General features: G+C 44.7%; 1 protein-coding gene across 1 annotated transcript in view; it reads left to right on the forward strand.

The window, feature by feature from the left end:
- The first annotated feature begins 494 nt into the window (after positions 1 to 494).
- Positions 495 to 16,528, forward strand: part of TRIM25 (tripartite motif containing 25) — a 30,506-nt gene continuing 14,472 nt past the window's right edge. Inside the window, exons 1-2 of the mRNA XM_006833643.1 lie at positions 495 to 1,091; positions 13,017 to 13,112. Coding sequence (XP_006833706.1) covers positions 495 to 1,091; positions 13,017 to 13,112 — 693 coding nt within the window. The remainder of the gene's footprint in view (positions 1,092 to 13,016; positions 13,113 to 16,528) is intronic.

Below are 16,528 nucleotides of genomic sequence, written 5' to 3' on the forward strand. Positions count from 1 at the left end.
TGCTGTGCATTGGGTCGCTATGAGTCGGTTCTTACTCAATGGCACCTGACAACAATGAAGTGTGAAAAAAACACCAGAACAATGGGAAATTAATTTGCTTAACAAACTTTCACTTAAAGTACAAGTAAAAAAGATTTTTAAATATTTAAGAAAACCGCATCTGGTAGTGAGGATGCACTGAAACCCCGTGCGTCCGCCGCAGAGGCCTGGGCCCCGCAACCACCTCTCGGAAATTGTCAGGTTCCTCTCGCTGCTGGTGTCCCTTTGGTCAGCCAGTTTGCGCGCTGGACCTCGGGGCCGGATTGTTGCCGCCCCCTCACCTCTGCCCTCCCACCCACAGGCCTGCCTGTGCCCCACGTGACTTCCTGAGAGGTTGCGGCACCGCCCAGCCCCTCCCCCTCCCCCTATCACTTTCGTTTCCTCAGTCCCGGGACAACTGCAGTCGCCTCAGCTGGTCGTCGTAACCTGTCCTGTCTCGTTCCCCCAGGAGCACCATGGCGGAGCTGACACCACTGGCCGAGGAGCTGTCGTGCTCCATCTGCCTGGAACCCTTCAAGGTACCAGTGACCACGCCGTGCGGCCACAACTTCTGCTCTCTGTGCCTGGACGAGACATGGGCCGTCCAGGGTGCACCGTATGGGTGCCCACAGTGCCGAGCAGTCTACCAGACGCGGCCGCAACTGAACAAGAACACAGTGCTGTGTGCCGTGGTGGAACAGTTCCTGAGCATCGAGCTAGCCCGGGAGGTAGCCCCCGACGACTGGACGCCGCCCACCCGCCCTGAGGCTTCTAGCCTGACCGGTCAGGTGGCCTGCGACCACTGCCTGAAGGCGGCCGCCACCAAGACATGCCTCGTGTGCATGGCCTCTTTCTGCCAGGAGCACCTGCGGCCTCACTTCGACAGCCCCGTTTTCCGGGACCACTCATTGCAGCCACCCATCCGCGACCTGATGCGTCGCAAGTGTTCCCAGCACAACCGGCTTCGAGAGTTCTTCTGTCCGGAGCACGGGGAGTGCATCTGCCACATCTGCGTGGTGGATCACAAGGCCTGCTCGCCGGCCCCGCTGAACCAGGCCAGCACCGAGATGGAGGTAGGGGGGCGGGGAGATAGGGTTGCAGAGGACAGACAGGGTGGTTGCCCTGGGGATTTGGGTGCTGGGCCACAAGGGGACCCAGGCGGTCACAATAGAAAGGAGCTGGGGATCATACAGATCTCCACCATAGATACCCGTCCCTCTAATACACACCCATTTTACAGAGGGAACAATTGAAGACACAGCTGAGGTGGTTTGCCTTAAGCCTTGTGTGCGAGTGGTTTTGAACCGCTAACTTTGAGGTTTGAAGTCCAATGCAGAAGCATACCAAATCTCATTAAAGCCTTTTATTGTCTTTTCAACAGAGACACTTAGTTAAAAGTCCTCCTATTGAATTAACTGTACAACTCTCATTTTACTTTGATGTAATGTTTTTTTGAATGTCCAGTATGAACCCTGGAGGTTACTTTCACTAAGTCCTGGGAGCTCCCAGGAGATGGGTATTATTATTATCATTTTATAGTAGAGGACACTGAGGTCCAGAGTGGCTAATTTATTTATTTATTTATTTTTGAGAGAGGCTAATTTAGCTTGAGATAGTGTAGTAAGGATAGCGGGCATTGAGGCCCAAGTTGGTTTGATTCTACAGAGTGCACCTTTTATCCACGATCATCCTCATAGCTATCCGCAGGGAGTACGAGACATTTCCAGAGACTTGGGATCATGGAAGCAAAAGTTTCTGGTGACCTGGAGAGTTATGTTGACCAGGAAAGGTTGTTGATAGAGAATGGAGAGGGTGTGTAGAGCCCCAAGCCTCCCTGGTATCAGTGACCCACTGGGAGAGCCAGCACTGTTACAACATACTACCCGCCTCTGGCCTGGGGTCTCATCAATGAAAGGAGGAGGTGATACCAGGCAGATTCCTAAGAGTCCTTGGTCTGTGATCATAGTGATTTGGAAGAATCACAGCGTTCTTCTGTGGGCTCTAGGCAGAAGCTGAAAGATGTAATCAGACCACCTTGGACAACACTCGAGGTTCCAAAGAAGGGCCTCATTTCATTGCATGCTCACATCACTGTGTGAACTAGAAGAACAAAGGCTCTTCTGGTTTTGTTAAAGGAGACGTGAGCCCTGGATGACGTCAGGGAATTTAGCAGTGGTCCTGCGTGCAGATTACAGGTCTCCCCATTCAGGATGCAGTCCTTTCTTGGCCTTATTTGCTGCTCCTAGTCAGAGCTGGGTGTTCAGAGAGACCTGGGTTTGAATCCTAGCTCGGTGTCCTAGCTGGGGAATCCTAAAAAAGAGTTAATATCAGGAGATTCCACCACTTGCCTATTAGGCTGTCTTATAGTGATGACTTTTGTGTTGCTGTGTGATGCTAGAAGCTTGTTGCTGTTGGGTACTACCAAGTCGACTTAGACTCATAGTGACCCCATGTGACAGACTAGAACGGTCTCATATGTTTTCTTGGCTATCATCTTTATGGAAGTAGATTACCAGGTATTTCTCTTTTGGAGTAGCTGGGTGGGTTTGAACCATCAACATTTTAGTTGGTAGCTGAGTGCATAATCATTTGCACCACCAAGTTCCTCTGCTGAAAGCTAGGCCACCAATATTTCAAATGTCAGCAGAACTTCCAGACTAAGACAGACTAGGAAGAAAATCCTGGCAATTTACTCCTGAAAATTAGCCTGTGAGAATCCTATGGAGCACCACAGAATGTTGTTAAAGCCCCCTAGGTTGGCGGGTGCTCAAAATACACAGTGGCTGTACTGGACTTAAGGACATACATCAATGATTGGGAAGATGGAACAGAACGGAAGAACATCTTGTTCTGTTGTATGTGGGGGCGGAACAAGTCAGAGCTGATGCCTTGGCAGCTAACAACAATAACAACATCAGGAAGTTATCATGAAGATTAATTAAGATATTATATAGATTGGTAGACAGGGTGAGCTCCCTAGGAGCTGCTGTTACCCTTCTAGTTACTCAGGTCTGGGTAGAGGAGAGCTTGCTGGGTTGGTAGTACCCTCAGGCAGTTCCAAGGGACACAGGCTTCCCGGATCTTCTTTGCCTCAGAATGCACATTCCCCGGTGAGAACTAGGGTAGCCTGGCTCCCGTAGAGTTCCTTCTAGAAGTTCCTATTTGTAAAGCCAAGTAGAAGCAGCCACAGAGCTGAAGCCCCGCCCAGCTTATTTGTGTCCCATACACACTTGTTGTTGTTTTTTTTTAAGTGTTTTATTGTGAATTGTATGATAGTTTACATGGGACAACATTAGTTTTACATTCATTCTATCGTACATTGTATCATTGCCATGGTTACAATCCCCTCCATGCATCATCAACCGACCAAAGGGTATACCCTGCAAGCCTGCCCCCTACACTATCTCCCCCCTGCCCCCCCAGTCTTCAGCACACAGTCCCTCTCCCTCTCTGGATCTAAAGTCCCCAGCCGCTCCATCGCTCCAAGTCATTGTCTCTGCCTCCACCTCAGGCATCACTGCTTCTCTGGGTAAGGTCCCGCTCTCGGCTCTTCTCCGATGATGGTCCTAGGGACCTCCGCTCCTAGACTGAAAAGTTATTCCCTCCCTTCCTTGCTATAAAATGTCTACCTTTACATTTCCAACCCTTACAATCAGTCCTGATAACAATTATTCACTATTGTATCACAAGAGACCCATCTGCATTTCATTTCATCAACTCCGCCTAGGCAGATTGGATACTACTCACTGGAGATTCTGCCTTCCTCCAGGTCCCCTGGCTCTAGGTTCCCTCTTGAAAGCTTATAAGCCAGTCACTTCTTGCCTTTGTAGCCCCCCCCCCTCCGCCCCCATTTTGGGTAGTCAATGTCCAAGTTTCCCATCCCTGTGTACTCTGCCATACATACTTGTTTTTGTGTTGTTGTTTTTTTTAAATCCCCAAACAGGCTTTCCCAGCCTGCCGCACCCCTGACCCCATTGTCCTGGCAAAGGTACCATGGAGTCCGATGTGACCCATAGCCCGCCTGTGTACAATGGAATGAAATACTGCCCGACCCTGCACCACAGCCATTGCTCCCTCTAAGCCCATTATGCCGTCGCCACTTGTCAACCCATCCTGTTGAGGCTTTTTTTCTCAGACCCTCTGCTTGCCAGTCAAGCCTGGTGCCTCCCATGCGCTCCCCAGGTATTAGTCTGTGAAGATCCCTTACCCTGAAGAACTTCAAAAAGTTTTCTCACTCTACTTTAAACCCAGAGAGGGAGAGGGGCTGTGTGCTAATGACTGGAGGGCAGGCTTGCAGGGTGTACCCTCTGGTTGCTTGATGATGCATGGAGGGGATTGTAACCATGGCAATGAAATGATATACAATAGGATGAATGTAAAACTAATGTTCTCCCATGTAAACTATCACATAATTCACAATAAAACATTAAAAAAAAAAAAATTCTCCCTTTGATTACTACTGTTGAAGCTAGTTAGAGCTCTCAGGCCATTTTGTTTTCGATTGGAGTCTCAAAGGGACCTGCCCACACTCAGAGGACTCAAATGTATTTGGTTAACGACAGATAAAATCTTTCAAAATGCAGGATTCAAAGAAAGGTACAGTTCTAAAAGTGCCCTTGGAAGTCAAACAATTGGCAGCCCTGGACCTTTTGAGGTCTCTTCCAGTTTTGAGGGCTGAGCCTGGCCTTGTGTCTTTGGCCCACACCTTATCTCAGGCACTGTTGGAGATCAGGTCAAAAGGGCATCATCACAGAGTTGGAGTCTGAAACATTGTCAGTGGCTTGGAATTTCCAGGTCCAGTTAGGGCTCCTGTTTCCAGTCCTTACATGTGACTATCACTAGGCTGTTCAAATCAGGTTCCGTGTCATCATGTGCAGCTCTGAATATTCTGGGTGTAGTGGGAGAGGCAGGGATATGGAAGGGACAGGGTATGTTGAGCCAACTGATTAGGGGAAGTACATTTTTTTCCCCTAGAGGTTTCCAGTGTTCACAATGTGGACTTGTGTCTGTAATTGTGACACCAGATTCTTAGCTGTACCAGCTAATAATAATGTGACCTGGGGCAAGTCACTTAAGTGCTCTTTGCCTCAGTGTTCTCATCTGTAAAATGGAGATAATAATAGTTCTTCCTGCTTCTGGGTGTTCTTCGATTTAAATAGTTTAACACAAGTAAAGCACTTAGAAAGTACTTAGCTTATGTTGCTATTGTTGTGTGCTGTAGAGTCAATTCTGACTTATAGAAACCCTATATGACAGAGTAGATTTCCCCCCTTAACATTTCCTAGTCTTGGTATGGTGCTGCAGGTTAATTCCCTGGACTGCAAGGTCTGTTTGAACCTTAAGATTGGCAGTTCAAGCTCTCTAGCCGCTCCCTGGAAACTCATACAGGGTCTCTATGAGTCAGAACTGACTTAACAGCACTTAATAATAACAACAACAATCTTTATAGAACCAGATTATCAGGTCTTTTCTCCATCAAAGCCGTTAGTGGGTTCAAACCACTGACCTTTTCATTAGCAGCCAAAGTGCTTAACTCTGCACCACCAGGATATGTTGTATGCCATCGAGTTGATTTTGACTTATGCCTCCCACACAGGGCAGAGTTGTGGTTATGTGCCGTGGAGTCGGTTCCGACTCACAGTGACCCTGCACAGGGTTTCCGAGGCTGTAAATCTTTATGGGAGCAGAACGCCTCATCTTTTTCCCGCGGAGCGGCTGGTAGTTTCGAACTGCTGACCTTGTGGTTCACAGCCTGATTCGTAACCACTACGCTACCAGAGCTCCTTACAGGACAGAGTAGCACAGTCCTATAAGGTGTCGTAGGCTATAAGCTTGCTTTTTCTGCACCTCTGTTAGCCTTCCTAAGCCTTAGTGATATTGTGCAAATCATCTGCTACTTGTCTTTCACTTCACCCAAATTAATACATGTCTAGCTCTGTAGGTTAAAGGAGCTCTGGTAGCATAGTGGTTATGAGTCGGCCTGCTAATCTCAAGGTCAGCAATTTGAAACTACCAGCGGTTCCTTGAAAGATAAAGATGAGGCTTTCTGCTCCAGCCAAGATTTACAGGCTTGGAAACCCTATACAAGGCCACTATGAGTCGGGGCCAACTCCATGGCATACCACCACCACCACCACCACCACCATCTCTGTAGGATGAGCACTAGACTGCAAACCAAAAGGTTGGTGGTTCAAGCCCAGAAGCCACTCCAAGGGAGAAAAATGAGGCTTTCTGCTCCCGTAAAAATTTACTGCTTTGGAAAGAAACTCTATACAGTCGCAACAAGTCAACTGACAACAGCAATTATCTAGTGATTTTTTTCCTTTCCTCTCCTCTCATCCTTGGTAACCATCGTAGAATGTTTCTCTCTTGACTTTTTATTTGTGTGATTGACTTATTTCACTCAGTATAATGTCTTCCAGGTTCATCTATGTTATAAGGTGTTCTGTGTATTCTCTGTTATTCTTTAACATTACATAGTATTCCCTTGTGTGTATGTTTTGTATGTACATATTTATTCATTGATAGGCACTCAGGTTGCTTCCATTTCTTTGCTATTGTGAATAATACCACCACGAACACTGGGTGTGCATATGGCTATTTGTGTCCTGACTCTCATTTCTTTAGGGTATAAGCCTAGTATGGAGTTGCTGGATGAAACAATATTTCTATTTTCATCTATTTAAGGAAAGACTGTATCATTTTCCATACTTATCACACCATTTACAACGTCTGTCCCGTAGTGCATGAGGCTGCCTACTCTGACTAGCATTTGTTTTCTGTTGTACTGAACTTTGCTATTTTTAATGCTGGGGTGAGATGATATCTGATTGTTGTTCTGATTTGCATGTCTCCTGGTGTGGCACTGTGGGTTAATGCGCCAGACTGCAAAGACGTTTGAACTACAAGGTTGGCAGTTCAAGGTCACCAGCAGCTCCTCGGAAACTCTATACAAGGTCGCTATGGGTTGGAACCCACTCGACGGCACTTAACAACAACAATAGCTAATGATTGCAAGTATTTCTTCATGTGTTAGTTGACCACCTGAGTCTCTTCTGTAGTAAAGTTTCTGTGTCCTATGCCCATTTTAAAATCGGATTACTGGCCTTTTGTTGCTGATGTGTTCAGGGTTTCAAGATGCTTCCTGTGAATTTACAGATTGACGTGTCTGGTTCTCTATTGTCAGTCTTGTAAGATTATTTTATTATTGAGAATTGTGTTTCTGGGTTGGTTTCCAGGTGATGTTGCCATGTGCCTTATTGTCAGATGTTGTTGGTTCTCTGTCCTAAGGACTCCTTTCAGCATTTCATGTAAGGTGGTCTGGTTTTTACAAATTCTCTTCGTTTCTGTTTATCTGAAAATGTCCTAATTTTGTCATTTTATCTTTTTCCCCCCACCCCCCTAGAGTTTTATATGTTGTTGTTATGTGCCGTGGAGTCAGTTCTGATGACACTGTACAGGGATTCTGAGGCTGTAAATCTTTATGGGAGCAGAAAGCCTCATCTTTCTCCCGTGGAACAGCTGGTAGTTTCGAACTGCTGGCTGTGAGATTAGCAGCCCGATTTGTAACCACTATGCTACCAGAACCCCTTAGAGTTTTTGTTGTTTTGTGTTTTAAGAACACTATGTCATTTATTCCATCTCCCAGAGATAGCATTGTTAGCAAGGATATAATCTCACTGGCTTCTTGTTGAAAGTTCCAAAGGCCGGGTGCGTCTTTTTGGGAATTTTGCTCGGGTTTCAGATAGTCTCCTGGGTAGAGCAATGATGGCGCCGTCTGCTTCCTTCGGAAGACGGTGCAGGAAAGCAGCACCTCTCACCACACCACCATCACGTTTCTGAGTGCCCCTTGCTCAGGACACTTTGCTTTTTCTTTTAATGTTTTATTGTGAATTATGTGATCGTTTACATGGGAGAACATTAGCTTTACATTTATCATCTCGTGTATCGTTTCATTGCTATGGTTACAATCCCCTCTATGCATCATCAACCTACCAAAGAGTATATACTACAAGCCTGCCCCCAGTTGTCAGCACACAGCCCCTCTCCCTCTCTGGGTCTAAAGTCCCCAACTGCTCCATCTCTCCACATCATTGTCTCTGCCTTCATCTCAGGCATCACTGCTTATCTGAGTAGGGTTCCGCTCTCTGCTCTTCTCCCTTGATGGTCCCAGGGACCTCCGCACCTAGGCTGAAGAGTTAATCACTCCCCTCCTTGCTATAAAACGTCTACCTTTATATTTCCAACCCTCACAAGCAGTCCTGATAACAATTATTCACTGTTGTATCACAAGAGACCCATCCGCATTTCATTTCATCATCCCTGCCTAGACAGATTGGATACTACTCAGTGGAGATTCTACCTTCCTTCAGGCCCTCTGAATCTAGGTTCCCTCTTGAAAGCTTGTAAGCCAGTCACTTCTTGCCTTTGCAGCCCCTCATTTTGGGTAGCCAATGTCCAAGTTGCCCATCCCTGTCTACTCTGTGTATGGAGGGGGTGGGAATGATCCTTGCTGTAAAGATTTGTTCCCTCTTTTGAGCATCCATAGGTGTAGGTCAAGTTCATCAAATTGTATCAGATTACTCTTTTTTTCCTCTTCTTTCTTCTTCTAGTTGAGCTCTGATCATTCAGTCATTGAAGCCAGGTCAAGTGGGTATTATCTGCAAGTGTGGGTGTTCTTGTGCATATGCCCTCTCTTCTTATCAGCTGAACGCTTCACTCTCTACTCTAGTCCTCTATGGCTATGTCACTGACTCTGGGCCGAAGAGTCCCCAGGTCTTGCCACACTGCTGGCCAACCAAACCCCTTAGAGTTGCATATACACCATCCCATTGCCGTCTTGCCTGAATGGTTTCTGCTGAGAAATCAGAGCTTAGTTTTATGGGTTCCCCTTTGTAGGTAGCATTTTTTCCCAAGCTGCTCTAAATACTTTGTATTTGACTTGGAAAAATTTGATTGTAGTGTGTCTTGGGGGACTTTATTTTGACATCTATCCTGTTTCAAGTTCATTGACTTCCTTGGAAGTGGATATGTTTTTGTTCCTTTCATGATATTAGGGATGTTTTCTCCTAGCAAATTTTCAGCAAGTCTGTGTTGTTGTTTGCCTCCTCCTTTATGGAATTCCTATCACAGGTAAATATTTCCTATTGCTAGTGTCCCACATAATTTGTAAATTTCATCATTTTTCTTCATTCCTTCCCCCAGATTTTTTCTCATACAAATTGGTGTCATAGGATTTGTCTTCTAATTCACTAAACCATTCTTCAGTTGACTCGATTCTGTTCCAGTGTGTTATCTATCTCTGACATTTTTGTGCTGATCTTTTGGATTCCTAATTGCTGTTTTTGTGTAGCTTCTACTTGTCAATATGTCATTTTGCTCTTACAGTGTTTTCCTGACTTCTTTTAGGGTACTGTCTAGATTTTGTTTGTAGTTTCTTGATTTTGTTTGTAGTTTCCTTGAGTTCTTGAAAGGTCCTAAGTAGAAATCATTTGAAATCAGGTAGTTTGATTCCCTGTTCTTCCTTGTAGAGGTTTCCTGGTTCTTTATTTTGGTCGTATGCACACACCATTGTGTCCTGTTTTTTTTGTGTGTGTTTTTTTTTTAGTTGTTTTTTAAATTTAAAGTTGTCTGTTGTCTGAGACATCTTGCGGTTGTGTGTGTTTTGTTGATTATGCATTGGTTTGTTTCACATTGATTTTTCCAGTTGCTTTGTTTTGATATACCTGGGCAGCTGGGGTGGGCAGCATGATCATGCTAATTTGGTGACTGGAGTAACCAGTGGAGTGTGGGCACGTGTCTCTGTCTGCTGGTCGTGAAGAGCAGCTATGGGCAGGGTGTGCAGGTGGTGTCAACCCCCACTATCTGTTGTTGATTTGGTGGTGCGGGAATGTGTGATAACACTCCTAGGCTGGGTGCGACAATAGGGGTTAGGTGTGGGTGGTATGCCACATGGTAAATAGTAGCTTCTATTTTATGGTGGAGTCCTGGTGTGGAGCTGTAGGATAAGCACTGGACTGCCAACCACAAGGCTGGCAGTTCAAACCTACCAGCCGCTACTTGGAAATGCTACACAGGGTCGCTATGAGTCAGAACTGACTCTATGAGACTTAACAACATTAATAACATTTTATTATGGAATGATATGGAACTTCTGGATGGTATAAATGGTTAGCATGCTCAGCTACTAAATAAAAGGTTGAAGATTCAAGTCCACTTAGAGGGGTCTGGGAAGAAAGGCTTTTGAGCTACTTTTTAAAAAATGAGCCATCAAAATCCCCGTGTAGCACGCTACTTCTCTGACACACAGAAGTTCACCATGAGTTAGAATTGACTTAGCGGAAACTGGCTTTATTGTTAAGATAGTGATGGTCATTTCCTTTCTGCTTCTGTGCTCCAGCATTGTATCCGAGCAGAGAAGTAAGAGAGGTTTAGACATTGGATTATGAAAATTATAGAAGTAAAGTGAAGTCTGGGATAATTTTATCTTCCTTCATGGACCATGTACCTTTATTTCTGGAGGTGACATGACGTGGGACCTAGCAGCATGCAATCACCTTAATTCAGTTATAGTTGGACTTTAGCCCCTGCTGGCTATCTACTGCTCACTCTTCCTGGTTCCACAGATTAACCTGCTGTGGGCCCAGCTTGGGGGATTCACCAGGAGAGCCCAGATGCTTTTTGTCCTCTTGGCTCCCTAAGTTTAAGGCTTTCTTAGTTGTCTTCCAGAATAGGCAAATGACTCTGGGACTAACAACCTCACATGTTAAGCTTACCTGGGGTCCCTTCTCCTGGATCTTGGCTCCTTCCTTGTGTTCTTAGCTCTCCAATGCCCTTAATCAGATTTTTTAAAAAATTTTAAAAAAGGAATATCTTGTCTGCTTTTCTGGTTAGTTACAGGGGAAGGGTTGTCTGAATGACCTCATCTGTCATGACCAAAGCAGCTGCCCCACTTTTGCTGTCTTTGTATGGGCCTGACCATCATGCTGTCCTCCTCACCTCAGCCTTCTTGTTGTCAAGTGCAGTTGGGTCAGTTCTGACTCATAGTGACCCTGTATAGGGTTTCTGAAACTGTAAATCTTTGCAGAAGCAGTAAAGCTTCATGTTTCTCTCTCAGAGCTACTGATGGTCTCGAACTCCCAACCTTGTGGTTTTCAGTCCAGTGCTTACCCTACAGACCCATGATACTCCATCACCTCAGTTTTATCAGCTGTAAATGAGCAATAGTGAGGAAACTTCTGAGAATACAAGATGATGCTTAGTATCTTCCTACTGAAACCCAGGCCCTGTGCTGAGTACCGACATTGTTTCATGTAACCCTCTGGACAACCCTGTGAAGAGGGAACCGATGTTGAAACTATTTGTGGCCAAAGAAACTGAGGTGAGAGGTTACGCAACTGGAACTGGTATTTTAACCCTGCTCTGTCTTACTTTAAATCCTCTACTTGTCTTTTTTTAAAATTGTGGTCAATGTATATAAAAAAACCCCACTGTCATCCAGTTGATTCCAACTCATACCAACTTCATAGGACAAAGTAGAACTGCTCCTTAGGATTTCCAAGACTATTTATTATTTGAATATGAAGAGGACTTAAAACATTCACTGATGAAGATCAAAGAGCATAGCCTTCGGTGTGGATTGCATCTCAGTGTAAAGAAAACCAAAATTCTCACCGCTGAACCAATAAACATTCTTATCAACGGAGGAAAGATTAAAGTTGTCAAGGACTTCATTCTTCTTGGATCAACTATCACCACTCATGGAAGCATCAGTCAAGAAATCAAACAACGTATTGGATTAGGCAAATCTGCGGCACAAGACCTTTTTAAAGTGTTGAAGAACAAACTTGTCAGCTTGAGGACTAAGGTGTGCCTGACCCAAGCCATGGTATTTTCAATAACCTCATATGCATGCAAAAGCTGGACAGTGAATAAGGAAGACTGTAGAAGAATTGATGCTTTTGAATTATGGTGTTGGAGGACAATATTGAAAAGTGCCATGGGCTGCCCATAGAACCAACAGATCTGTGTTGTAAGAAGTGCAGCCAGAGTGCTCCTTGGAGGCCAGGATGGCCAAACTTCATCTCTCATACTTCAGACATTTTGTCAGGAGAGAAGGAAACCCTGTACAGGGTCACTATGAGTCAGAACCAACTCCACGGTACTTACCAACAACAGTGCAGGACCGGGTAGTGCTTTAATCTGTCGTGCATAGGGTCGCGATGAGTCTGAACCAACTCGATGGCACCTAGCAACAACAATGTATCTTTACGGGAGCAGACAGTCTCATCTTCATCTCACGGAGCAGCTGGTGAGCTTTAGTTTCCAGCCATTTGTTTAGCAACCCAGCACTTAAGCCATGCCACCACCAGGACGCCTTTGATAAATCTATAGGTAACAAAAGTCTTTGTCATTTTAACAATCTTCACGTGTACAGTTCAGTGAAATTAATTGTGGTTATTATGTTTTTCAACCATCAGCATTAACCATTCTAGCATTTTCCCTTCACCTTCACAGAAGCTCAGTGTCCTGTAAGCATTATGTCTTTCCCCTTCCACACCCCAACTTTGCCCCTCCACCACCATGGCTGGTAACCACTCATAAACTTTGATCTCTGTACACTTGCCTGCTATAGATATTTTGTTAGGTGGGCATTCAGCATAATGTTTTCGAGGCTCATCCCTATTGTAGCATGTCTATTTATGACAGTGCTAGTTCATTGTACTGATAGACAACATGTGATACATCTTTAGGTTCTTTCTACGTTTTTACTATTGTAACTCATGCTGCATGAACATGAATGCACTAAATCTTGTACTCTTCTCTTCTGATTCCCTAAAGGAATGAAGGAGGCAGTATATGTCAGGATGCTTTGAAGACTTAAAAGAGGCTAGAACTTGGGATGGAGGAATGACATGGTGGACAGGTTCAGAGGTTTGTCCCTGGTGTTGGACTGAGGTGAAGCGGTGCCCTCTCATCTTCGTTTCTTTTCTCCATAGACCAAGCTGAGGCAGAAACTGGCTATCATGTTCGGTCAGATCAACGGAGCATCAAAAGCGCTGGAGGATGTGAGAGCCAGACAGCATGACATGCGGGTGAGTGACAAGTTTTCCTGGGCCTGAGAAGACGATCTCAGCTCATGTTGGCCAAGCTGGTGTTGGGACCATTCCCAAGAGTCAGAATTCAATGCCAATTTTGCAAAATGTGCAAAAAGCTCCATGCCCAAGACTGAGGCTTTGCTCCATCAAATTGAAAACTCCCTGACAGCCTATCCTTGTGGGAATCATTAAAATGTTGGGCTTAAAAAAAGTAGTGATAGGAAAAATGGTTGTGATATAAAGCAGAAACAGAACAGGAAGCAAAAGTGTATACTTACTGGGGTTACAACAGTTTATAAAATGGAACTCTATTAGTCCCTTGGGCTTCTGTAACCACTGACCACAAACTGGGTGGCTTAAAACAACAGAAGGGCATTCGCTCACACTTCTGGCAGCCAGAAATCTGAAATCAAGGTGTTGGCAGGACCGCATTTCCTCCAAAGACTCTACAAGAGGATCGTTCCTTTCCTCTTCCAGCCTCTGGTGGCTCCAGGCATTCGTTGACTTGTGACAGCAGTATTCCAAAATCTCTGCCTGTCTTCACATGACCTTCTGTGCCTATGTCTTCTCCTCTTTGCCCTCTTATGAAGTTGCTTGCCATTCCTATGGGTAATCCAGAATGAGCACATCTCAAGGGCCTTAATTTAACACACCTGCAAAGAGCTTATTTGCTAAATAAGTTGATATTCAAAGATTCTAGAATGTGAATAATCATTCAAGCCACTACAAAGAATATCGGGGAAAAAGACAGAAAAAGATTTATTTAGTGACTATCAAACCCTATGGACCTGCAGTTCCCCATTTGGTGTGGTAGCTGTGGCTTGGATCTCTGGTATAGATTACCAGCTCTGTCCCAGATTAGCCTGTGGGACTTTGGTCACACTGGCAGATCTCTGAGCCTCCGTTTGCCGGTCTGCATAATGGAGTCATAACTCCTCTTTGGGGAGGTGACTGTGAGGCTTACCTGAAAGACCGCATATGAAAGTACCTGCAATGGTCCAGAGTCTGTGCCTGTCCTTATTATCACTCCATTGCTCCAACAGATCCTGTCCTTATCTCTCTGGTTGAAGCTGAGTCACCATTACATCTTTGTTCTAGCCTACAGCAGGAGGGGCAGGCAGGCACTGGAGGACCAGAAGCTCCCCCCCCCCCCCCCCCCCATTTTTTTTTAAAGCAATTTCCTATTTTTTACACACACACAAACATTTATTGACTTCCTAGGATTCCCTACTCACAGGGTGTTATTCTTGGGTGACATTTATTCAGTTCAGACTCATAGTAACCCGAAGCACAACGGAATGAAATATTGCTCAGTCCTGTGCCATCCTCAAAATTGTTGTTGTTTGAGCCCATTGTTATTGTCATTGTGCCAATCCATCTTTTTGTCCTTTATTGTGAATTTAAAGCAATTTCCTTTTAAGCAGAAACATGACGTTATACTTACCAGACTGTGTTTAGTCACATAACAGGACCTTAGTCAGATGGTCAAACCTCACTGCAGGGGAGGCTGGGAAATTTAGTTTGTAGCTGGGCAGCTACATTGTTATTGGTGGGTCCCAATGAGTCAATTCCAACAGATAGTGACCCCATGTGATCAAATACCCTTTAGGATTTTCTAGGCATTAATCTGTATGGAGGAGTCCTGGTGTGGTGCTGTGGGTTAATGCGCCAGACTGCAAAGCCGTTTGAACTGCAAGGTTGGCAGTTCAAACTCACCAGCTACTCCTTGGAAACCCTATACAGAGTTGCTATGGGTCGAAATCCACTCAATGGCACTTAAGAACAACAACAAATCTGTAGCAGATCACCAGGCCTTTCTCTCACAGAGCCCCTGGGTAGATTTGAACCACCAACCTTTTGGTTAGCAGCTGAGTGCTTAGCCATTGTACCACCAGGGCTCCATAGCCTGTCACTTACCCAGTTCAAACTCCCAGGGCATTTTCTTATTCAAAGGAAGAAGGGGAGAGTGAACATTGGTGATATTGGCCATCATATTGGAGGTGGCAGAATGGAAAAGCACTCGATACAGAAAGAGTTCAGTTCCTTGCACCCTGTAGACTACCTTCTTGGGTTTGTTTCTGTTTGTCATATTTGATTCTGAGCTCCTGAGGTCACCTGACATGTAACGTGAACTGCAGTCTAGAGCGCTGCTGGCCAACAAAAATACTACATGAGCCCCTTGTGCAATGTTCAGTGAACTTGAATAACACAAGATTTTAATTTTAAGAATACACTTTATTGAATTCAGAATATCCAAATATTATGTCAGCAAGTAATCAATCTTTACAAAGTGTTAATGAGCTATTTTGCATTATTATTATTATTATTTGTACTGAGTCTTCTAAAATCAGTGTTACGTATTATGTCCATTTACACATAATATAACCCAAACTCCATGAGGAATTTAGCTATAGTTCAAGTTTTAGTAGCTACATGTAGGGAGTGTTTATGGTATTAGACACCATAGTTCTAGACGATGATAGTCTCTAGAATTTTCTTAGAGCAGCATTATGCCCTTTCTTTAAAAAACACCACCTATGAACTGCCTTCCAACTTCAGAAATAAAATATCACTAATGCAGTGGAGCTCTGGTAGCATAGTGGTTACAAGTCAGGCTACTAACCTCAAGGTCAGCAGTTCGAAACTACCAGCCATTCCACAGCAGAAAAATGAGGCTTTCTTCTCCGGTAAAAATTTATAGCCTTAGAAACCCTGTACAAGATCGCTATGAGTCGGAACTGACTCCGCGGCACATAGCATTCACCAATGGAGCGAAGCCCCCTTTTTGCTTTGTTCTTATTATACCCCCTTTCCTCCCTACCAAATTTTCTTACTTATCTAATGGATGAATTTAACAAACAGAAATGTATTGTCTCATAGTTAGGAAGCTAGAAGTCTGACTTCAGAATTCCAGCACTAGGTAGACTCTTTTCTCCCGCTCTTGACTCTGGGGAAACCTCCTTGTCTCCTTTCAACATCTGTTAGTGTGGTGCTATAGAATACGCACTGGACTGTTAATCGAAAGGTTGGCACTTCAAGCCCTCCAGACACTCCTTGGAAACCCTATATAGGGTCACTTTGACGTGTAATTGAATTCACGGCACTTAACTAAAAAACATGAATAGTCTGCAATTTATGTATCCAATCTGCTATTGATGGATATTTTGGTTGTCTCTATGGGTTTACTATTTCAAACAATGTGTTTGTCTCAAGGGCAGGTGTCTGGGAATTTTCATTGTGTATATCCCTAAGATTGGACCGGGTCATAGGGTCTGAGCACCTTGAAATTTACTGTTGTGTGCTGCTGTTGAACTGGCCACTGACTCCTATAGTAACATGCACAATGAGCTGAGACCACTGTGATCCACTGGGCTTGCATTGGCTGCTTTTTGGAAGTAGATAACCAGACCTTT

This window comes from Chrysochloris asiatica, unplaced genomic scaffold (genome assembly GCF_000296735.1).
Source record: "Chrysochloris asiatica unplaced genomic scaffold, ChrAsi1.0 scaffold00007, whole genome shotgun sequence".
NCBI classification, from domain to species: Eukaryota; Metazoa; Chordata; class Mammalia; order Afrosoricida; family Chrysochloridae; genus Chrysochloris; species Chrysochloris asiatica.